The 23,141-nt window shown below is 36.9% G+C and overlaps 2 protein-coding genes across 6 annotated transcripts in view; one reads left to right on the forward strand and one right to left on the reverse strand.

Annotated features, from left to right (window-relative positions):
* The window catches only part of LOC122846992 (NLR family CARD domain-containing protein 3-like), a 165,289-nt gene that overhangs the window by 97,115 nt on the left and 45,033 nt on the right, over positions 1-23,141 (forward strand). The window lies entirely within an intron of this gene.
* Positions 1,663-21,402, reverse strand: pip5k1ba (phosphatidylinositol-4-phosphate 5-kinase, type I, beta a). 5 transcript variants are annotated; one of them, XM_044144354.1, is made up of 16 exons: positions 18,094-18,127; positions 16,364-16,454; positions 16,033-16,266; positions 14,225-14,355; positions 13,061-13,178; positions 12,805-12,957; positions 10,978-11,277; positions 8,358-8,542; positions 8,174-8,254; positions 7,538-7,586; positions 7,374-7,458; positions 7,150-7,290; positions 6,972-7,059; positions 6,109-6,205; positions 4,844-4,914; positions 1,663-3,686 (listed from the first exon to the last, which is right to left on the reverse strand). In XM_044144354.1, the coding sequence occupies exons 3-15, from the start codon at positions 16,102-16,104 to the stop codon at positions 4,876-4,878; spliced, it is 1,539 nt and encodes a 512-aa protein (XP_044000289.1). In that variant the 5' UTR covers positions 16,105-16,266; positions 16,364-16,454; positions 18,094-18,127; the 3' UTR covers positions 1,663-3,686; positions 4,844-4,875. The 5 variants fall into 5 exon arrangements, with proteins under 5 accessions (XP_044000289.1, XP_044000290.1, XP_044000291.1 ...); XM_044144355.1 differs by lacking the exons at positions 16,364-16,454; positions 18,094-18,127 and adding an exon at positions 21,265-21,402; XM_044144356.1 differs by lacking the exon at positions 16,364-16,454 and having other exon boundaries at positions 18,094-18,183.

Genomic DNA, 23,141 nt, shown 5'->3' on the forward strand with positions numbered 1-23,141 from the left:
GCAGCATTTCAATAATGGAACCTTTATAACTTTATCCTCATAGTCTTTATTTTAATTTTATTTTTTATAACAAATACAGCAACAAAAATGGATGGATGGATGGATGGAGTGTGTTTCCCTCCGTGACCTTTGACCCCTCCAGTCGTTGGCTCAGATCTTCCTGCTGGGATCAGACCAGGTTCTGCTCAGCATCAACCAAACCTCCTCGGTCCCTGTGGGGTCGGGTCGAGGCGCCGCGCCTCGTTCCCTCGACGACGAGATCCAGGAACAGATACTGGAGCAGTAATACTGGGAATTCACTCGGACAGGAAGCTGGACTGGAGCAGGAACGCTGCGAGCGCCGAACAGGAAGGAGCAGAGCCGCCTCCTTTTCCTGTCGACGGGTTCTTCAGTATCTGACGACGTTCTGTCTTCTGCCTTTCACACACACACTTCTGTCAGCTGATAACAACAAGGCTGAAAGTCGCTGGGAGACACTACAAAAACACACCAAGTGTGTTGTAGTTTCTAGTGCAAATACCTTAGTGCACTTCAAATAAAACTATCAAATAAAACTAAATTAACTTGCAAGTAACTTCAGCAAGACAAAAATGTAGAATTTATTAAAAAGCATTGTGTCCAGTAGCAGTTTATTTCACTAATGTGGGGAAAATGTCTTGTTGCAGGTGAAATAATCTGCCCCAGTTACCTAGCAACCTCAGTGGAATTCCACCTGTTACCTAGCAACCAAAGTCTGAGCTACACAAAATATGTTCATTACAATTTTTTGCACAAAATCCTTCTCAGATGATAAAACATTAGTCTGGTTATTTTTACATGTGAAAAATATCTGCCAGTGGAAACAGAACTTTTAAAAATCAATATTAAGGAATTACGGGCTGCACAGTGGCGCAGTTGGTTGAGCTGTTGCCTTGCAGCAAGAAGGGTTTGATTCCCGGCCGGGGGTCTTTCTGCATGGAGTTTGCATGTTCTCCCTGTGCATGGTGGGTTCTCTCCGGGTTCTCCGGCTTCCTCCCACAGTCCAAAAACATGACTGTCAGGTTAATTGGGCTCTCTAAATTCTCCCTAGGTGTGTGTGTGTGAATGGTTGTGTGTCCTGTGTGTCTCTGTGTTGCCCTGCGACAGACTGGCGACCTGTCCAGGGTGAACCCGCCTCTCGCCCGGGACGCAGCTGGAGAGGAACCAGCAACCCTCCCGACCCCATTAGGGAAGGAGGGTGTTCAGATAATGGATGGATGGATGGATTAAGGAATTACTGACTTAAATTCACCTTGCTGAAAAGTTACGTTAGTTTTATTTAAAATGTACGAAGATATTTGCACCAGAAACTACACCAAAAAGTATTTAGCAGGATTTGCTGGACATTTGGTGAAATGACATAAAAAAAAAGAAAGAAAAAAGTCTTAAAGGGCCAAATTTGTGCAATTCTTGAATTGTGGTCAGGGCCACACAAAATTAATCCAAGGGCCACAAATGGCCCCCAGGCCACACTTTGGACACCCCTTGTAAGCTTTCATTGTTTATTTTATCACTGCCTTAATCAGAGGCTCTGAATGTTCTAATATCAAATCAAATTAATTAATTGATATATATACCACACTATAAAAGATGAATTTCTCTGAATATGAGTGAACATAAATCAAGAGATCAGATCAACAGAAGGACTTTAAATAATTTATTTTCCAGAAATTTACAATTGTAGTCTTAAAAACCACAGAAAAACACATTTGGTTTAAACACAATATGTGGACTAAAGACCAAGACATAAAAACAAAACACTTTTTACATAAAATCAGAACTCAAGGTAATTCAAACCACCACAGCTTTTATTGGATAATCGAAAAGATTTTGACAATGTTGTATATTATTTCCTGTAGGTTAAATGAGACTGTGCCTGTAAAGAGTTACTATGACAACACAGTTTAACAATTTAATATTTAAAAACGTTAAAGGCTAAGATGCTCCGTCTTGAGGACAGTTTGTACAACATGTTGCAGGAAATGAAAAACAAATTTCTACTACTGCATTAAATTAATATCTATAGCATTTGTAGCTAACAAATTAGCATGTCATGCTAACATGCTAATGTTCGCCTGTTGCCTTCAAAGCAATTTTCGGACACAAGGGTTTTACTATGGAGACTTACCGATTAGCTCATGTCAAAAAAGTACAGCTGTGTTCGGATGCTACTAGGCTTACACAGCAACAACTACAAAAGTTATGCTAATGTTTAGCATGCTGACAGACTAACATCTCTAAATCAAGAGGACTAATGTTTGGTATTATTTATTCATCCCTGAATTTTTATGTTTAACTTCCAAGCAGCTAAGCAATCTTAAATAGTTCTTATTGTTCAGGTTTGTTTTCTGGCCAATCAAGCAAAGTAATAACACTGAACCAGCTGGTGGCATCTCTGGCGGTCTTGGCAGGTACCAAGTCCTGCTGGGCGATAACTGCATGTCCATAAAGTCTTAGAAGGAATCACAAATTGTTCTAAAAACAGTAGACTGCAGGTCTTTAGAAAACCCAGTAGGCTGGACTTGAACCTTTCCATCAGACTCTGAGACCTGCTAAGTTCAGGGATGGTATCTTGTAAGGTTCAGGAAATGAAATGTTGCGTCTTAGGCCAGTAACTGGTAAGTTACAGGAAAGTCCCAATGGCTTTCAGGAAAGTATCTGGTAGGTTCTGATGATGTTCCAGGTTGGTACCTGGTACGTTCCAGCAAAGTCTCAGCCCAGTAACTGGTAAGTTACAGGAAAGAACCTGATAGTCTCCAGAAATGTTTCCGTTAAGTTGCGAGAAAGGTTCTATGAACGTTCCAGGACACTCCATCACAAGTTTCAGAAAAGTCTCAGGCTAATCGCTGGTAAATTTCAGGCAGGTATCTGGTATTTTCCAGAACGGTATCTGGTATGTTCTGAGAACACTCCAGGTTGGTACCTGGTCAATTCCCAAGTCAATAACTGGTAAGTTACAAGAAAAGTACCTGTAGTTTCCAGGGATGTGCCTAGAAAGGTCCATGGAAGGTTCCTGGAAAGTACCAAGAAGGTTCCAAGACCATTCCAGGATCCTACATAATAGATTCCAGAAATATTTTAAACCAGTAACCAATCAATCAATTACAGGAAATTATCCGTTAGGTACCTGGCAAGCTCCAGCACAGGAAGTAGTAAGTTCAGGGAAAGTTTAATTTGTATTATGTAGTGCTATCAGAAGTTTTGCATGATCCTGTAAGTGTGGCAGAGCAAAACCCTTCATTGAAATACATTATGCAAGAACACAGCGGTCCAACCTGCACTGTGATACTACAGGTAACAGAATCAACTCTGAACATCATTTCTGGGAAAGTCATTTCTGTCCTCAGAGATCCAGAAAGCTGCATATTTATAGTAAAACAAAGAATAAGAAGCAAGAGAGAACAAAGAGAAAATTAAATATTTACTGCCAGCACAGTGAACAACAAAGTGAAAGAGGAAGAAGCAGTGGCAGCTTAGTGTTTTTTTTGTCAGAACATACCACACAAACCCCTTCTATTAATAGAATAATAATGGATCTATAGTGATTTGGCACATTGATGACAACACGGAAAATAATGATGATGGAGGCTCAGAGTGACGCAGACAGGCGGGAACCAGCATGTTGCTGCTTGTAGTCTTTTAAAAGTTTGCTCACAGGTCCTTCCTCACTGGAAAAGGAAAAATAAAACATAATTCTTATTTAATACCTTTCAGGAAAAACACACATGACTAAAAAGTAGAACTTATTATTCCAGCTGCCTGACCCTGTGTGTCTCATAACTGAAATTTTTATATTTATTTAGCATTTATTAATGTCATTTTTCACATGTAAATTCTTGACTTTTGTATGTTCTGTTATAAATTGTTGCAAAAAGCCTACATTTATTATCTTTATAAAAATAAAATAAATTTTTACAAACGTGCATTGTCGCCCCCTGGTGGCTCATATTTGTTTCTACACATTTCCTGTTTTTAAACATTTTCAATTTTTAATTAATCAAAATCAGGTATTTGTGTTATTTTATACTACAGGATGGTAGTTTTAAATAAAAATAGACCTTAGTTTCTTTAAAACTAAGCGTACTAACTGTTAAAGTATTTTCTATCTTTATATACAATTTTAATTATTTAATTTGACATTTGTAGTCGTAAAATTTCTTATGGGTTATTAGATTGTTTATAATGTGCGGAAAGATTTATTTTGCTTTCAAATAGATTCAAAAATGGAGGAAAATAAACAATTAGGTTCAGTCTTTTTACCCAAACTAGTAGAAGGACAGCATTTAAATAAGTTTATGCGGACTAAATTTCTTTTTTTGTGTCTGTGTTCCAGTTGTTGAATTTCTCTGTGCTCCGCCTGAGCCTCTGAGATCAGATTAACTCGGACGTCTGCTCCACACGGGCTGGAAAACGGCGCCATATAAGCCCGAATGAGGATTTGATGGTTATGTAAGCGAATTCACTGAGGTTTTCCCAGGCTGGAGAGCAAAAGGGAAAAAGTCTGAGCTGAGTCACTCAGGCTGGACGATGACAGCAGGAACTTTTGACCCCTTGAAACCGCAACCATCAAGTGAGAAAGTATTTTAACGATGAGACAAATTGCATGAGAGTGACAAACAGGAAGATGAAGTCATTAACAGAAACGTCTCATGGCTGCGGGGAGCTTACTTATTATGAGTCACTGAGTATAATCTACAGGTTTCTATTTATGTCCCAGAACGTCTGATGAAGGAAAGACCGAATCCCCAAAAGACCCTCAGCGTCTCCGATTTAAAGAAGAGAAACAAGTGAATGGAAATGTTTGTAGATGTAATTTAATGCTTACATTTTTATGGGTGTTGCAACACAAACGAGTGATCAGCTCCAGCTGGATCGCCTGGGCGAGTCTGTCTGAGGCTGAAAATGTATTAAGGCCACATTTTGTAAAGAAATGTTGAATGTTATTTTAAAAAAGTGGGTAGCTTTAAAGGTGTTTGTGATAATCTGTCAAAGAAAGGAAATATTAGAAGCTACACCGCCTACAAAAACAAAAAAAAAGCATCTCAGGACTAAAATGTTGGCAATTCCTTATATAAATATGAGTTTTTTTCTCTCCTGTGTAACAATGAATTTAATATTTTAATACTATAAATAAGACAGCGGTGGGCACACTTCTGCTAGTATGCTAATAGTGAAGCTAACTTTTTGTTTAGTATTTTTTCCAACTTTAAATACGTTTAGCACCTAGCTTCCAGCAAATAAATTTTTCCTGATATTTTCATGGCTGTTTTGTAAACTTTAAGTTGAAAAAAAGTTCAACATCTGTGTTTAAATTTTGATGATCGACGGTTAACATTCCTTCAAGCTGTCAGACGTTTATATTGACGCTCTTATTTTGAAGGAGGTGAATGCTGTTTTAGCAGCTGTTCCGTTTCCTCTCCTCACATTTTGTCCGGTTTTTTCCCCACAATAACTTTATTTAAAACAGGAAAAGTACAAGAACAAAACAAAAAAACGGACAGTTGAGAATAAGATAAACACGTAATTATGGTGCACATTATTTATTACATATAAAATTAAATGGGTGCTCAAGGGTTGTAGCGTTTCGAGGGCAGATATAATTTAACGTTAGCGGGTTAGCATTAGCTTCTTCTAAATACCGTGTTGGTGTGACGCATTAGCATCCCAGCATTAGCTTATGCTATATGTTTATGATTGTTAACTTTTTTTTAATCATCACTGCATATAACCTTTTAGCTTTGGGGGAAAAAATCTAGATTTTATTTATGGTTTATTGACTGAGGGGCACTTTTAAAACGTTTTCTTGTGGAAAAATTATGAAAACTAAATGTCATTTTTATTTTCTCCCTTAAAAATTATCTGAATGGATGGATTTTTATAAAAACAAATCCAGCCTGATAAATTATGAGTCTAAATTTCCTTTCTTCCATGAAGCACAAGTGATAATAAATTAGATTATCTCAAATTTTATTCTAGCTGGTCAGCAGCGTTGCATTTAGCAGAAAGGACCAACGCAGATCTATTAAAGATATAATGTTTATTATCAGTAACTAAGAACCATTTAGAGTTGTGGATAAAAAGGTTTCATACCAAGTAAACATCCAACTCAGAGTCTGATTGGCTCCTGCTGAACGACGGCAGCGGATCGTCCAGAGCTAAAGTGGAGCTGGAGTCCCGGCGATCTTCACTGGGACAGAAGAAAACAGACATTTCATTTTAGATTTTTATGCACTTAACATTTTCAGAGTTATCATGTAATGTAAGAAGTAGTTACATTACCTCAATTACAGTAACAAAAAACAAAACTTCTAGGAGTATATTTACTCTGAGTAATTTTATTATGAAGTATTTCTACTCTTACTTGAGTAAAATTTCGGGATATTTTTCCCAATGAATTAAAAACAAACATGTTTTAACCAAAAATTCAGACACACACCTGCAGTCTCTGCTAAAGTTTCAGTTTTTTATTGAAAGAAACCGATTTGGAAATTTTTTTTTCTTTTGCCTGACTTAGTCATTTCTGTTAATTATATGAATTATTGTCATTTTGATCCTTAAAATAGCAAACTTTCCATTTGACTGCATATTTAGGTCCGACTGATGATGTAATTTTAAAATATTAAATAATTGATAATTTGATCAGTTAGACTTTTGAGTAAGTTCTTGGACGAATACTGTTACTTGAGTAAAATGCTTTGATACTTTACCCACCTTTGTGCATTTTAGGAGAAAATATCTGCTTTAAAAACACAAACTGTTGTCACTTTAGATGCAAGACGTCTTAATAAAATTATTCCAAAATTAGTTTTACGTCAAAATCAGGTGAATTATATCAGGTGAACAGAGTTCAGTATTTGGGGGTTTTCATATCAGGAAACAAAGGTTTTGTTTTTCCTGTTATTGCTGACAACAACAGGATGTGAGGCCAGATGGTTGCCACGGAGACGAAGTACCTGTTTTCAGCTTCCTCTTCGTTGTTTCGGATGGATTCAGTCAGAGCAGATTTGGGGAGAAGATCTGGTTGTTTGGAGGAACTATAAACTGTCGAAAGACCGGAAAGTGAATCAGAAACGGCAAAAAAAAAAAATAAAAAATTACATTTAAAAAAAATGGAGGTAAAGTTTATGTTACAGTTTCCATCCAGGTTGTCCATGCTCTGCGCCTTCTTCTCCTCTTTCTCCTTCTCTTTCTGCATGGACAGAAACTCCTGAGACGCCGACTTCCCTGCATAGAGGGAACTCCTCTTCCTCTTCGAAGACGCTCCTCTTAACGCTGATGTTACAAAAACAGAAAATACAAACTCATAAAACAAACTGACTAAACGGAGGGCAAATAAAGCAGAAAGTTGAACTTACGATGAAGCTTTCTGAAAACAGTCGATCCCATGAATTTTAAAAACCGGTCTGCGTAGAAACCGGGCCTGTGGACCGATACGGTGTCCTGTAAGCAGAGAAAAGGTCAAATAAAAATGTTCTTATGAATCTGTGAGTGAAATAGAAGAGCTGGTTGACAAACCGACCCCGTCGTAAACGAGAGCCTTCCAGGAGTGCTCAACTTTCTTAATGAACCTGAAGAAAAACAAAACAAAATGAAAACAATAAAATTAGGAAAGAAAAATCAAATTTCAACAGAAAACAACAGATAAAGATAACTTTTAAGGGATTACAAAACATTTTTAATGATTAATCTGACTAATCAGGATTGAAAACTAAACTTTAAGATAAATCACTTTATCTAGAGGGTTTCTAGAAAAAACAGAAATTTCTGAATTTCAAATGTGAACAATTTTGTTCTTTCAAATGTGAAATTAAACCATATTTATATGCGTAGCATTTGCCACATCCCACGCAGCTGTAAGGCTTTTCACCCATGTGCGTTCGAAGATGTATGTTTAAGGAGCTTTTCTCAGAATTATTTTCTAGGAATAAATTCAAAATTTCATTTTTAAAAGTGAAGTGGAAATGTTTCTAGAAAAATTTTTAATATTCAGGTTATTTTACATCTCTTTTTAAAAAGAACTTGGAAAAGTCTGAGGTTCAAAAGCCAACAGAAATGTCCAAGTTTCTTTCTTGAAAATTCCTGAGATTCATCTAAAAAAACTCTTAATTTTTAGTTGAAATTCACTCCTTAACTTGCTGTCAGTGTTTTTTGTTACCTGTATGACTGAAGAATATCAATGATTCCTAAGAAGATGAGCAGGTTTTCATCTTTGTGTTTTGCAGGAATCCCACCCAACCTGTAGAGAGAAGTGACGATTATTTGGATTTATTTAAACAAACACAATCACCAGTTTGAATAACTCAGGTATTTTTTTTTTTTATAATTAGAGGTTTGCTCACGTGTCGTCGTCTGCCACCGGTTCTGGGTCCTTCACGTTCCCCTGGATGGACTCCAGGGCGGTGGAGTACAGGACCTTCTGTCCTCTCCTGCTGTCGCAGCGGTTCCCTCTGCTCAGCGGCTTCCTGTCCAGCACGTGGATCCCCAGCAGCAAACTGTAGTCCATGATCTTGAAGCTCTCCAGAACCTGAGGGGCCACAAGTCAGGAGGAGAACTGAATACCAGTGACTTCAGATTGCTTTTTGGATCCTCAAATGTTTGCATTAATGCTAACTGATTTTTTTCATCCTATATTTGCTGCTTCAATATACTGGTGGATTTTTCTGTTTCCACCAGTGTTCTCATGACTTTTCAAATTCGGAAGTTTTTTTTTTTTTTTTTTTTTTTTTATTTTTGTAGAAAATTTCTGAGATTCGTCTCAAAATTTCTGACTTTTCTGGCAGACTTTTCTTATTTTGTTTAAATTTACAAATTTCCTGATACAGCATCGTAAATTCACAACTGAGACACATCTGGACACCAAAGTTTTGATTACAATTTTTACCTTAACAGTATATAGCTTTTAGCTTGACTCTGATTAGCCGTTAGCTTGATTTTAATTAGCTGTTAGCTTGATGAGAATCTAGTTTATTAGCCAAGTTTGTAGCTATTAGCTTCTGTTAGTGCTAAGTCAGTTTCCATTGCATGTACCAATGGATGTTAAGATATATTTGGTGTTTGAACTTTGAAAATAGGCAATTATAACATTGTTAAGAGCGAATTTAGCTATTATCAGGTGGTTGTGAAGATCCACTTTATAAGTGTGCATTGAACATTACATCATACAGTTTGAAAAAAAAAAAACTAAACAGGGATGAAGAGTTAAAGTTCTTATAATAGTTGAAATGTGACTTGTTTGAAGCATTTCTAGCTTAAAAAGATAGAAAATGAACTCTGGGATTCACGTAAGCTGGTATTAAAGTTTAAAAAGGCTAAACCAGAAAGTACAGTACACTCTAAGCCTCTGAACACAAAGAAAGAGACTCTTAATAAATTGAGTTACCAAACACAGACTGATGTGACACAGTTAGAGCTGATCAGGTGCTAATTCTTAATCAAGTGACCATTGTTGTTTCTGTTTAATAAAACAACAGACAGAGAAGCAGAGATGTTGGCCTGCTGCTCTGTTGTGTTGCGTAACGTCATCAAAGTGAGGAATTGTGCGGCGATCATCGGCTTAGCGAGGAGCAAAGAGCGAAACCCGCTGTGGACTGAAGAGATAAGTTGATTGAGTCTCAATTTCTTTGAGTGTTTTGTCCGGGGAAATCGACGGAACAACAAGCTGATAGTGGGAATAAGCTGCAGCTGCTGATTCTCTCACCACTAATGAGCATTTCTGTGTAAGCTCAGATTTATTTCTATTAGTGATCAGCTGTTAGCTGTTAGCATCGCTCCCTTTGTGCTCAGAAACCTTCATTTCTCCATTTTAGAGCCACGTGATCTTCAGTTAAATGGAAACATGAAGTTAAAATGTAGATTCTGGAAACTTCTGCAGTTTTTCCTACTGCAATACGATGCAAACAAAACCACTTTTGTGACTTTGACTAGGCCTTTCTAACTAAAACCACTCTGGCTGTAGGCTTGGAGTTGTTCTTTTACTTGTCACAGTCAGTAAGCATCAATTTTAAAGTAAAAAGTAGCCGTCCAGGAAATTACTCGAGTAAAAAATATTTTTGCAAAAAGTCTGATAAAGTATCAAATAATAATTTAATATCTAAAAATTGCATCATCAGATGGACCAAAGTATAAATTTAATGGAAATGTTATTTTAATGACCAAAACAACTGTAATTCATTTAACAAAAAAAATAACTAAATCAGGCAAAATAATTTTTTCCAATCAGTTTCTTTCAATAAAAACTTATAAAACTAACAAAACCTGCAGGTGAATTTTTATTAAAAATACGTTTTTTTTTATTCAGTTGTTAGAAAATCCAGAAATTTTTACTCAAGAGCAGAAATACTTTATAATAAAATTACTCAATAGTAGCTGGTATTAAAGTTTAAAAAGGTTAAACCAGAAACCTTTTTATTAACTTAAAAGTAACTTTTCAGCAAGAAATAAGAGCCTGTAGTTGTTAATAATCCTTTAATATTGATGGACAAAGTTCCTGCTGTAAGAGAAATAATCAACCAGTGGAACATTTAACATGTTTTGTTCCACTGAAATATTATTTTACTTACAACTATTTTTTTGTTGTTTATTTAAAACAACTAAAATGTTAATTTTAAGTCAGTTTTGCCTCAAATGTACTAAGATATTTGCACTAAAAACTTTAGAAATATTTTCTAAACTACACTAACTTCAAAGATTTGATTGTTTTAAGTCAATAATTCATTAGTATTGATCAAAAAGGTTCTAGTTATGAGCGATTAAGCCATTTTTTCCATGTTATAAGATAAAATCTCTTGTTCCACTGGCAGATTTCTTTATAACTAGAAGTTTTTCATCCACATTAAGGAATTATTGACTTAAAACAAGCTGAAAAGTTACTTGTAAGTTCGTTTTGTAGTGAGTTTCTTCCACTAAAGCTTGAGAAATGCTTGGTGATGTTTGGTGTTTTTGCAGTGCGTTCCTGCTCACCCTGCAGTCCCTCTGCAGAGTCTTCATCAGGGCGCTGTAGGTGTCCGGGTCGAAGAAAAGCCCGTCCTGGTGCGTCTCCTGGAAGTCCAGGTCTTTGAACGTTGGCGAGTTCTTCACGCGCTCCTTGCGAGACGCGCGGCGTTTGTAGGAGGAGCCTTTCAGGTCGTACTTGAAGTGCATCTTCATGGCTCGAGGCAGAACGTTGTTCATCACCACCACGCGCACCGTCACGCCGCCGCACTGGATGCAGTACAGGCCGTAAAACTTGGGCAGCAGCGTCCGCGGGTTCTGGTTCAGGTTCTGAAATGAGAACCAAACAGGGAAGACGACATGAAGACACGGTGGAGTTTTATGGTTATTTTTAAGAAATTCCTTCATTTTTTCAATGTTTTGTTCAACTAAACTAGAACAAATTTTAAAGGTAACCAAATTAAATATAAAAAAAATATTTTTAAATGATGATTTCTTTTATTTAAACCAAAAAATGTTACCCAGATTCTTCTGATTTCACTTGTATTTGTATTATTTTGTGTTTTTAATATGTTCCACTGAATGAATTTTATTTATTTTTTCTCCCCACCAGGGGGTCTTTTTGTAGCTCTAGTGTCCCTTATATGACAGCAGGCTGACAGGAAAGGGGGAGGGAGTGAGGGGAAGACATGCGGCAAATGTCGCCAGGTCCGGGAATCGAACCTGCGACGGCCGCGTCGAGGACTCAAGGCCTCCAAATCTGGGTCACACCACCCCCTACGCCACCACAGCACGCCCACCACTGAATGATTGTGTGTTTATTGTACATGCCTGTTTTAAAATTCTGATGTTTTTATGAAATTCTGCACCGTCTTTGACGTGGTGCTGAATGACGAAGTGAATCTTAGTCTTATAAAATAAGAAACTGGATACAAAATGTTTTTTTTAGGTGGGAAAGTTTCATTATTTTCTGCATGTGTGGATGAAGATTCTCTGGAGCCAAAACTTCAGAAATGACTGTTTTTAATCAGTAGCAGTAAAAGGTTCTATTGAAGGATTTTACAGTGCAGGAGGTCTATTTATATCACTGTTGGTTTGGATTGTGAATTTAAAGACGACCTATTATTCAAAATTTACATGTTGCATGTTTTTATGTTTTCATTTCTGCTGTTTCTGAAAGCAGCAAAAGCGCTTAAAAAACAAAAACCCACTCACAGTTTTTGGTTTCTGGAAAATGAGCTGCTTCAAAAACCTTCTGAATGTCACATCACAAATCAGCAGGCACTGCCCGTTACCTAGCAACCCCAGCGGAATTCAGTCCTGTTACCTAGCAACCTCAGTAAAGTTCCAGGATGTTTGGTCAGCTGGTTTTATCGCTGTATGCCTTGTAAAATGGCTGTTGGAAAAGACAAGTGTTTGTGCAGGAGGCTCCACTTCTGCTTTTCAAATATGTTGTATAATTATGCATCTGTTTGCATCCATTTTATGTTGAATTTATGTCGTTGTAAGTTCAGGGGTTTTGACCAGCAGCAGCTTATTTGGATTTAAAACAACATGACGCCCTAAAACAGCTAAAATCTCATCATCTATGCTTTATTTTGTACAAATAATGTAATGAATATGTTTTGTATAGGCCATGGACTGATATTTACCTGTTCAAAGAAGCATAATAGGTGAATTTAAAAGTATATTTTTTCGTTATTAAATAAAATGTTGATTTGAAAACAGCTTTCCGTTTTTATTGTGGTTATATACGTGATCTGAAAGATTGAAGTGCAAGAAAACTGCAAAGTGCTCTGTGGGAAGCCGAGCGTCTTGTGATGTCACTGCTGGGAAACGTTTGACTCAGCAACCCACCATGTAGTAACCAGGAAGCAGCTTCTGCAGAAACTCCGCCTCTTTGTGCTGCACCGTCTTGATGATGAACTCGTCGTCGCTGGTGAGGTAGAACCAGGAACTGCTGGCGCCGGGGTTGGACAGCTCTATCAGCGGCTCCTTACAGATGGAGTACTGAGAAAGAGTGATGCAACAGTCGGACCATTTTGCAACCAGTTATGAGAAAACTCGCATCACCACGGTGACGAGTCAGTTTGACGTTGTGGTTTCAGCTCACCAGATAGTCATCAGGTTTGATCCCAAACAGCTCCCTGAAGTAGCGGAAGGCCAGCGGCGCGTACGTTTTCAGCCGGAAATCTGGGAAGCGATGCGCCGGAGTCAGGTTGCTGCCCTCACTGGAGATAATAGTAATGAAAAATGGTAGTTAGTTAACTGGTGAGGCTGTTTGACCAGTTATAGAGGGTAAACCAAGTATTGCTATAGTGTTTTCCATGGCATCATGTTTCCAGATAACGTCTGACCAAGAACGACGGCTTGTTTTTGTCAAATTAAACCAACACTCTGCAAAGACGTGTGTTTTCCTCCGGTAATGTGTTCTATATTCAGAAATATTTCATACAAAGTAAATTGTGCCACAATCACTGGCAACCAAAACATTTCAGAGGGTTGACGTTAAACCTTTCACTTTCTTATCTAAGTGTCACCCAAAATGTTTTATTATTGCCAAATATTTCATTTTGACTAAGAAAGTTGATTTTCCACCTGGTGAATCATTTCTACCATAAATTGAGGATTATTATTCAACTCAAACATTTCCATTTCAGATTTCCATCTAAAATACCTTGATATTTCATATTATCACACTAACAAAATGTCAGATATAACTGCACTGTATCTGCAATGCTAATTTAGCAAATTATACATTTATGTTTGTGATGGTAGGACAGAAAGTCTTATTTATACCTCAGATCTTTTAGAAGTTTTACCTCAATTGATTTGGTTTAATATAATTATTTAGCATTTTTTCCTCCACGTAATGAATAGACAAATTAATAGGCAGATTATTTCATTATGAGACTATGCAACATCAAATAAAACATTAATTCAGTCCATGTTTGACCAGTTTGTATGCTAATCCATTCTACATCAATTTAAGAAGTAATAGAACATTTCTCCAGAGTGCAGCTGCCCCCACATGATGTGCCGCCCTTGGTAGTGAGCCATTTCACTCTTAATAAAATCCACCAGTGGGTAACTGAGCTCAAACTATTCTCAATCCTCTGAGGTAAAATTGTCAAATCTCTATTTACTATAGGCTACAGGATAAACAAAATGTGAGAACATGGGTTGTTTTTCCACTCACTTCTGCACTAAAAGCCTGTTTGTTTGTTTTTTTATTTATATTGACTTATCTCTATTTGTACAGTATGTAAATATTTACCTGGGTAAGAAGACGGTTTCTACCATGGAGAAGTCCTGCATCAGAACATCTCTGTCGGGTTTGGAGCTCAGGTTTCCAACAACATAGCCGATTCCCAGCTGGATAGCTCCTTTCAGGGCCTCTGGTGTGGGCTGACAAATACATTTATAAATGAATAATAATAAAAAAAGAAACTAATTAGTTCTTTCTTGTCTCCACGCATAACCTTTACATATTTCCCCCCTAACAAACGGGCTATATTTAGCATCTGTTAACATTTGGTCTATCTGAAAGTGTCGGGATTATCAGGTTCCCCTCGGGATAAATCATGTTAATGGCTCTGTTGACTCCCTCAGCTGAACGTGGCTTCGTGTTAATTAGCTTGTAAACATGTTCAGTGGTGGCGGTGACCTCATAAACAGACAGAAATGCACGGATGTTTAACCGCTTTCAGCCTCACACAGAGCCCGTGTTGCTGTTTGGAATTATGCTAACGTGTAGCCGCTAACGGTTAGCACCACTTGCTAACTGAACGTTAGCGTAAATAGCCTCGATCCATTTCGGGGGAAAACACGATGTCATGTTCCTCTCCACAGATACTGGACTCGTTCAGCATGTAATGTGATCTTATCTGTGTCAATTAGTATTTTTAAAATAACACTCATCTACAGCCTGTAGCTTTTTAAAGCTAGCTTGCATGAACGAGAAGGAATTAATAAATAAATAAAATTCTTGACAATCTTTTACATTTGGCAACACATAAACACCAAACTATAAGAAATTATTAGCTTTTACTGTATTGGACAACTGAACTTGTTTATTTAACCAATAAAGAATAAAGTGCAAACAAATGTAATGTTTAGCACTGTATGGTAAGATTTAAGTCTCAAAATGATTAAGGGAAACTACATTTGATTGAGGACAGTTCATAGATTCGACAAAGTTTGGAAAATATTGTTGTTGTGAGATTTTGATGGTTATAGTTAACCTAAGGATAACTCCTAAATTCTAATCTTGAATGCTTCAATAAAAGAAACAGAAATGTTTATTTGAAAAAGTTTAATATCTACTTAAGAGAGAGAAAAAAAGCATAGATAACCAGAATACTATAAAATTAGGAGTCAAGATTCAAAACTCATCAGTTTACACAAAGATCTACAGCTGTCTTGGAAAATCTAAAATTATTTGCATACTTCTACTTTCAAAACCAATTATAACAAGATATATTGAGGTTGCTGGAGTTTAGTTTTTGAAAACCATGATTACATAAGTACCATTCATTGTAAAAATGGTCCCAATTTACCCAGCAGGTCAATTATTATATACAACCAGCAACTGGTTGTATATAATATTATATTATAATATTTCAGACATTTTGGCTGTTTTAATGATCATGCAGCTGCTGCAGATTACATCCAAGTAGAATCTGTTGAAATGTTCATATTTTAATTTCTTAGCCAGTATGGTGTTTTTCTGTTTTATTTCTGTTAATCTTTTGTTCTGTCCTCTTTCTGCCAAAGCAGCTTAAATTTCTCACTCGTGGGAAATGATGGATTATTTTATCTAATAAACCTTTATTGATTGAAATCTTGTAACTAGAGTAAAGTGAACTCATTGTCATGGCTGAACCTTTTAAATATTTTGGTTTGATACTAAAACATTTGCATTGATAAACGACTCTCACATGACACTTAGGGAGAAAGTTGCACCTAACATTTCAAAATTAAAAATACCGTCAATAATTAAATATTTCTGAGATAGTAGATTAAAAATCCACTAGAAAGTCGAAACTAACGTGACAAACGATGGCATTTTATTTATTTTTTTACCTTTTTGTGATCCTTTGACGTTTTAGAGGTTTTGGTTCCTCTTCCTTCCTTGTCGACTGTCTCTGTTGACATCTTTTGGGTTTAGAGAACTTAATCAAAGGGAAGCTCGGCTGTTCTTCCTCCAACTTCCACTGACTTCCTGTTTTGTTTGCGTTCACTAATGAATGAACCAACGATCCACAGCTTTACGACTGATGGGCTTCATGGAAACTTCATTTCCCCAGCTGGCAGCTCCTGTTGAGAGAAGACATTTACATAAAGATAATTATATTAGTTTGGTTTGTAGAAACCAAAAGAAAATGTGAATTATTTTCCTTGCATGGAGGCTGACCTTGTACAGGCTGTTCTGTCTGAGCTACTCCTTAACTCTGAGGTACTTTCAGTTTTTGTAAGCCTTTAGCTCCAGAATCCTCCACAATAACCTTTGGTCCCAATTAAAAAGGATTATAAAACCTGTTACACACACAGAAAATCTCCCACTTTCATAACAATAAGCAGCAATCAGGGTTTACAGCTTAGATCCTGAGTTTCCCAAAATACAAACGGGACAAAACAAAGGCTTGTTCATGACTGAGAAGGTTTCCTCACATCTTGGCTCTGAAGGTTCTGGATTCAAATCCACATTCTGGATGAGGTTACAGAAGAGAAGCTCTGTTCAACTGATCTAGCAGAAAAAAACTAAGTATTCATAAATACAACAGAAGTAAAAGGAGAGAAATGGTGAAGTTTCAAAAGATCTGGCTGTTCAGGGCATCATAGTTTGTGAAAATCTGTTTAAAGTTAAATATGTTTTCCATGCATGTATTTTACTCTTGAACTCTTAAGTTTTATTTATCATTAAACATTTTGCATCGTTTTAGCATAATAGTAAAGGAGTGAAAGGAGCCTAAGACAGGAAATGCTAACATCTACTAGCTAACAACGGTTTTATCCAGTAAATAGTGAATCTTTACACATTTACAGACCTGAAAGTTAAATAAATATATTTTCATGTTTGTTTTTATCACATTTACCAAATTCACACATGGCTATTGTAATTTTGTAGTAACCTAGCTTAGCTAACTAGCATTAGCTTAGCCAGCTGTTTTCTGGTAAGTAGATTAAAACCTGAAACAATCAATGAATCAGTTTGTTATATTGTAAAAACTCAGTTCTGTTTTTCATCAGGAGGAAAATAATTAGTTTTATTCGCCTGTCAGTTGTTCTTAATCACATTTATGCTTCAGACATCGATTAAAGTTTGTTTTTATCAGGAGCAGAAATAGTGATCTGCTTCATAAGGTGGTGGATCTGCACTCTGGAGTTAAATTAATTAAATAGTTATTTAATTTGGTAAAGTTATTAACACTCTCATGCTTCACTGAACCCAGATTATATTTGGAAAAGGCCATTGTTTGTAGTGATATTTACTTAATATTTGCCCAATTAGTTTCACAAAACACATGATTCTGTAGTTGAACTGAGTTTTTTTTTTTCAATGGAACTGACATGAATTTTATCACTTTTCACTGTGTTCTTATCCTCATTTAACCCATCTCTTTCCAGCTGCTTTTTAATTGGCTACAAACTCATTTAGTTAAAACCAGAACATAATTATATAACAAACCACCAGAAATTATGAAACTAATATTTTTTCCTACTCATTTTTTTGTTTCTTTTGGTGTCTTATGTAAGAGACAACTTTTATCTCGTTTTAAAAATATTTTCCAGATTAAATGTTTTGGCGTAAACTTGCAGAAAGCGGCACAGACAACCAGAGAAGCTCTGTTTATTTTAAGGTTCTGCTTCAGGATGTGGTTTTGTGGTTTTGACTCGAGGAGAGGCGAACTGGGTCGAGGAGAGTCGTCAAGAAAAAGAGAAACGTTTTTCAGGGATCTGCTCTCATGTTAGTTTCCATATTGATATTGAAGGCAGAAAAACCTGAAGGGAAGAATAAACCGTTCATAAAAACGTGACCCGGTGACAGTTTTAGGTTTCTGGCTGATGATTTGGTTTGTAGATAGTATTGCAGATTAAGAGGGGCGTAAAAGAGAATTTAATGATAAATAAACAACAACTTACATATGAAGAGACATATGGAGCAACAGCAGATAAACAACAGGAAGCAGTTAATAACAGAGAGTAAAAGAGAGGAGGTTAAATACTGGGAAAGACGCTGGAGCTGATTGGCTAACAGGATGCAGGTGTGAAAACAGAGAGAAGATAATCTAAGTAAAACAGAACGAGGTTGATCAAATCAAAAATAATAACTAAGGCAAACACATAAATAATAAAAAAGACACTTGCAATGCAAAAACAATCTTTACCAAATTATTTTTGGTGAAGTTTCCAGTCCAAACATTTTAGTACACTTGAAATAAATAATTTTCCATAACAAGTAACTTTTCAGGAAGATATAGGAATTTGTTTTGAGTCAATAATTCCTTCATATTTATGAAAAAGTACTACTTTCACTGGCAGATTATTTCTTTTGCAACATTAGAAAAATGTCTTGTTATAAGTGAAACAATCTGTATGTTTTTAAAATTACAATTAAGGAATTATTTAGCTAAAATAAACTTCTTTATCTTGTTGAAAAGTTACTTGTAGGTTAGTTTTGCACTATGATATAAAACAATTTTTGCAGTGTTTCCTCAACAATGACAATAACTCTGCCCCACAATGTAGATAAAAATAAGTCTTACATTAATGTTTATTTTTAAGTGGAATTTTAAGCAGATTTCTAGTCATCATACAATCTTTTCACAGAATAAAATACAATATTTGAATTGTGGGTGAACTGATCTTAAATTTGGGCCAATATCAATATCTGATATGAAACATTTTGGATGTTTTTATTTTTCTATTTTTGCCTAAAACAAAACCACACAGCTGTTTTTTTTTTTTGGCAATAAGTTCATATTTTTGGTGTAAAGAACTTTCGGAATGTCGAGTCACCAACCAGCAGGCACTGCCCGTTGCCTAGCAACCCCAGCTGAACTCACCCCGTTACCTAGCAACCCAACTGAAGCTCCAGCATGTTTGGTTTTACTGCTGCAAAATGGCTACTGGAAAAGACATAATTCAAGTGAGGAAACCATAAAAGTTAATTTTGGTTATTTCCCCTCGTTGTGAAATGCTAATCACAAACAAAAATCACTTTGTGGAAGAAGAAGCAAACCGAACAATTGACCCGATGAAGAAGTGTCAGGTCTGGGTTCTGAAAGTGAGGAAGTTAACGCCGATGTGCCCTTTACCTCAACGTTACCTCAACATCAGGTTGTATAATGTAAACAACAACCATTATACAATCTATCTACTGTCTGTTGGAACAATGATTCTTAATTTAACTTGATTCCTTGAGTTAATTAAAAACAACCAACTTGGTGTTTGTTGACTATTCTCATAGAGGCAGCAGGACTGGACTCTAATAATGATCGTTCACTGGTTTGATCCACTCAGACTGGAGGATTTGAATGGTTTAAGGTTTATAGCTGTTGAGTTTTGCTAGCTCTGATGCTAATTCAGCCAATTTCACCTCAGCAGGGATTCGGTCAGAAAGCCTGAAGGACATCAGTAGGTTTTAATCTGTTTACTGTCCTCTGAGTACAAAGTAGACATAATTCTCACAAGTGGAGAATGTGGGGAGAGGACTTCAAAATAAGAGCATGAATATAAACATCTACATACATGAAGAATTCTTAGGAGTTCATTACAAAAGCTTCAACACCAACGTTGAACTTTATTCAATTAAATGCCTACAAAACAGCAAATTAGTGCTTTAGTGTTTAGGGGAAGCTAAGTGTGCTAAAAAGTTTTAAACTTAGTAAAAGCACTAAATGTGCTAATTAGTAGATTAGCAGACGTGTGCCCCTCCCATCTGTCTTTCTTGTTGTTAAATCATGAACCCTAACTGAACCAGTGACGCCTCCAGAGCTCTACATGTTGTTCTCGGTTCTTTGGGACTTTTTTGATGAGGTAATTTTGGTGACACTTTCTGGTTTCTCCATTTGTGTTTACTGGTTCTCTGGAATCCTGAAACTGTAAAATGACTTCATGTTTCATTTCTTCTTGTATTTCCGTAGATTGCAGTATGATTTGTGGCCTCAACACATTGTACACTGCATCTCTTCTGGAACTGATCCGAAAGATTTGGTTTAATCTTCAAGTTATTCTCCCGTCTCATAGTTTGATGTATTCGGTTCCATTTGGGACCAAAATTGCAACATTTGATACATTTTCAGCCTCTGTGGGTCACCTTCAAACTGCACTGAGTCAAACCGACCAAATCCTTTGAAAACTCTGTTCCCCTCCTCACCTGTGGTGGCGCTGCACCAAAAACTACTGAAGGAAACAAAATAAAAACCTCTGAAGAAGACACAGCGTGAAACTTCCTGCTTCACGAAATGCAAACAAAAACGGAGTGGCGTCAGATTTTAGTGTTGTGGAATTTTATTTTGTTTTTGGTAAAAGACCACAAGACATTTCTCCTGCTAGCTTTAGACTCACATGTTTGTTTTGGTTTTAATTACCCAGAATGCTCTGTGTTGTAGTCCTCTACCTGCTTCTAGAGCATTCTGCGATCCGCTTGGTGTTCACATAAGCTTTGAATCCGAACCAGAGTTCACTTCAACTGAACCCAGACCGAGGTTTCGGGTTTTTGGTCCGATTGCGTGTTCACACCTCCCCAAATGAACCGGACTTTCTAAAGAACTAAAGCTAACTAAGGAGTAAATTCAATTTGTTTGATGAGACAAAACAGTATATAAATACATTTCTCATTGAGCTCTCTGTTTGGGGAACTGTAACATTTATTTCATATTCCTCTATTTTCAGTTTTGACTTTGTAATTTTAAGAGTTACACCGCGGTGTTGAACCAACAACTCCTGTAGCTGAAGTATCTGTGATGAAGAGGCCTGCATTAGAGCTGGGTGTAAACCGCAAACAGGCCTGTGTTTAACTAGACGCTCAGGTGAGGGAGAGCAAATATTTAAACCTGCCTGCTGCCTTTACATGTATGTAAATGTCAGAAAGTGCTACTTTCAAGATGGTGGCAGATATTTAACTTTTTTATAGTCTGACTGAGGAAGTGCAGCTGATTTCCTCTTGTGATATAATCTTCAGCTCATGTTCTCTCAGCGGGACGCCGAGCCGACGGGCTGGACGGCGGCTGAGTGGAACCGGTTGGGGAAACGTCAACCCGACAGCCGGCAGGTAGAGGCTGGATGTGTGAGGAAGAGGAGAAGTCTTACCTGGAGCGTCAGGATGCTGAGTTCTGGCGTGAGGAAACTCCAGCAGCAGGTTGACGTGAGCTGAGCTGCTGAGAGACGAAGAGCCGACTGCTGCTGCCACTGTAAGGCATCCTCACCACTTCCCCTCCGTCTTCCTCTGTTCGCGCCTCTCTCCGCCCACCTGGTGTGCTCGTCCTCGTCTGAGTTGGAGTTTTGATCTGCTGCAGACATTGAATTTAAAAACCTCCTGAGCCTCCTGAACATGTTCTGCAGAATCAGATTCTGGAGGTTTTATTGGAGAACAAAGTCCAAACTGCATGACCCAACAGGTTGTAGACACACTTTCAGCAGCAATGACTCTGACCACCACAGCATTTCAGCCAGGTGGACGTCTGGTCTTTGACTAGACCATTTCTGCACCTTGATTCTTGCGTTCAGCCTTTTCCTGTTGATGACTCAGTTTGATGAAAGATTCACAGAGGGGACACCGTTAATTAAAAACCCTAAAGAACAAATCATAAACATTGATTCCAAAAACGGTAAAGTGATTCAAGAACACAGTATTTAGCACATGCTAATGCTAAAGCACCACTCCAACATGATATTTAGCAGTAGCTAATAAGGTATTTAGCAATAGCTAATGCTAAAGCACCACTCCAAAATGATATTTCGCAGTAGCTAACACAGTATTTAGCAGTAGCTAATGCTAAAGCACCACTCCAACATGATATTTAGCAGTAGCTAATAAGGTATTTAGCAATAGCTAATGCTAAAGCACCACTCCAACATGATATTTAGCAGTAGCTAATAAGGTATTTAGCAATAGCTAATGCTAAAGCACCACTCCAAAATGATATTTCGCAGTAGCTAACACAGTATTTAGCAATAGCTAATGCTAAAGCACCACTCCAACATGATATTTAGCAGTAGCTAATAAGGTATTTAGCAATAGCTAATGCTAAAGCACCACTCCAAAATGATATTTCGCAGTAGCTAACACAGTATTTAGCAGTAGCTAATGCTAAAGCACCACTCCAACATGATATTTAGCAGTAGCTAATAAGGCATTTAGCAAAAGCTAATGCTAAAGCACCACTCCAACATGATATTTAGCCGTAGCTAATAATGTATTTAGCAATAGCTAATGCTAAAGCACCACTCCAACATGCTATTTAGCAGTAGCTAATAAGGTATTTAGCAATAGCTAATGCTAAAGCACCACTCCAACATGATATTTAGCAGTAGCTAATAAGGTATTTAGCAATAGCTAATGCTAAAGCACCACTCCAACATGATATTTCGCAGTAGCTAACACAGTATTTAGCAGTAGCTAATGCTAACTAACAATGCCAACATAGTTATTATTAGCTTATGAGGTTCTCTATTGTTGTAGCAACTAATTAAGCATTAGTTGCTACACTAACTCAGTATTTATCAGTAGCTAACACTAAAATGCTAAATTAAGCATTTAGCTTATCTATTCACAGATTATCTGTCTCATGCTGTGCAGTCATGACATGGTGACAAATATGTAAAAAATATGTTTTTTTATACACTGCAGCAAGAAATGCCTGATTTTGTTCAGTCAAAGTACTAATTCTGCAGTGAGTCCACAATTTACTCTGAGGGAACCTTTTAATAAAACCTAAATAAAACTCACTAATCTTGTCTTTATTTAATTGATTCTCTCTAAAACATTCCAGTTTCTTCCATATTTCAGGAACGGTTGGGAGTTTTGTTTTCTGGTATTTTGGTTCCTCTTTAAAATTTTAAAAATATTGAATTTTAACCCTAAACTGGGGACTTTATCAGCCTGTCAGCAAGAAATGCCTGAATTTAAATCAAACATGTGAGCCCTCTGGCCTGATTATCAATAAGAATATAAAACATTGTAGCAA

This window comes from Gambusia affinis, linkage group LG17 (assembly GCF_019740435.1).
Source record: "Gambusia affinis linkage group LG17, SWU_Gaff_1.0, whole genome shotgun sequence".
Classification (NCBI taxonomy): domain Eukaryota; kingdom Metazoa; phylum Chordata; class Actinopteri; order Cyprinodontiformes; family Poeciliidae; genus Gambusia; species Gambusia affinis.

What these genes read in the sequence shown, in the direction of transcription:
- pip5k1ba (XM_044144355.1), bottom strand. Translation starts at nt 16,104, where the DNA reads ATGTCAACAGAGACAGTCGACAAGGAAGGAAGAGGAACCAAAACCTCT. An exon ending in TCAAACCTGATGACTATCTG is followed by an intron (nt 12,958 to 13,060) that starts GTGAGCTGAAAC and finishes ACTCTTTCTCAG; the next exon opens with TACTCCATCTGTAAGGAGCC. An exon ending in CCGGTGGCAGACGACGACAC is followed by an intron (nt 8,255 to 8,357) that starts GTGAGCAAACCT and finishes TTCTCTCTACAG; the next exon opens with GTTGGGTGGGATTCCTGCAA.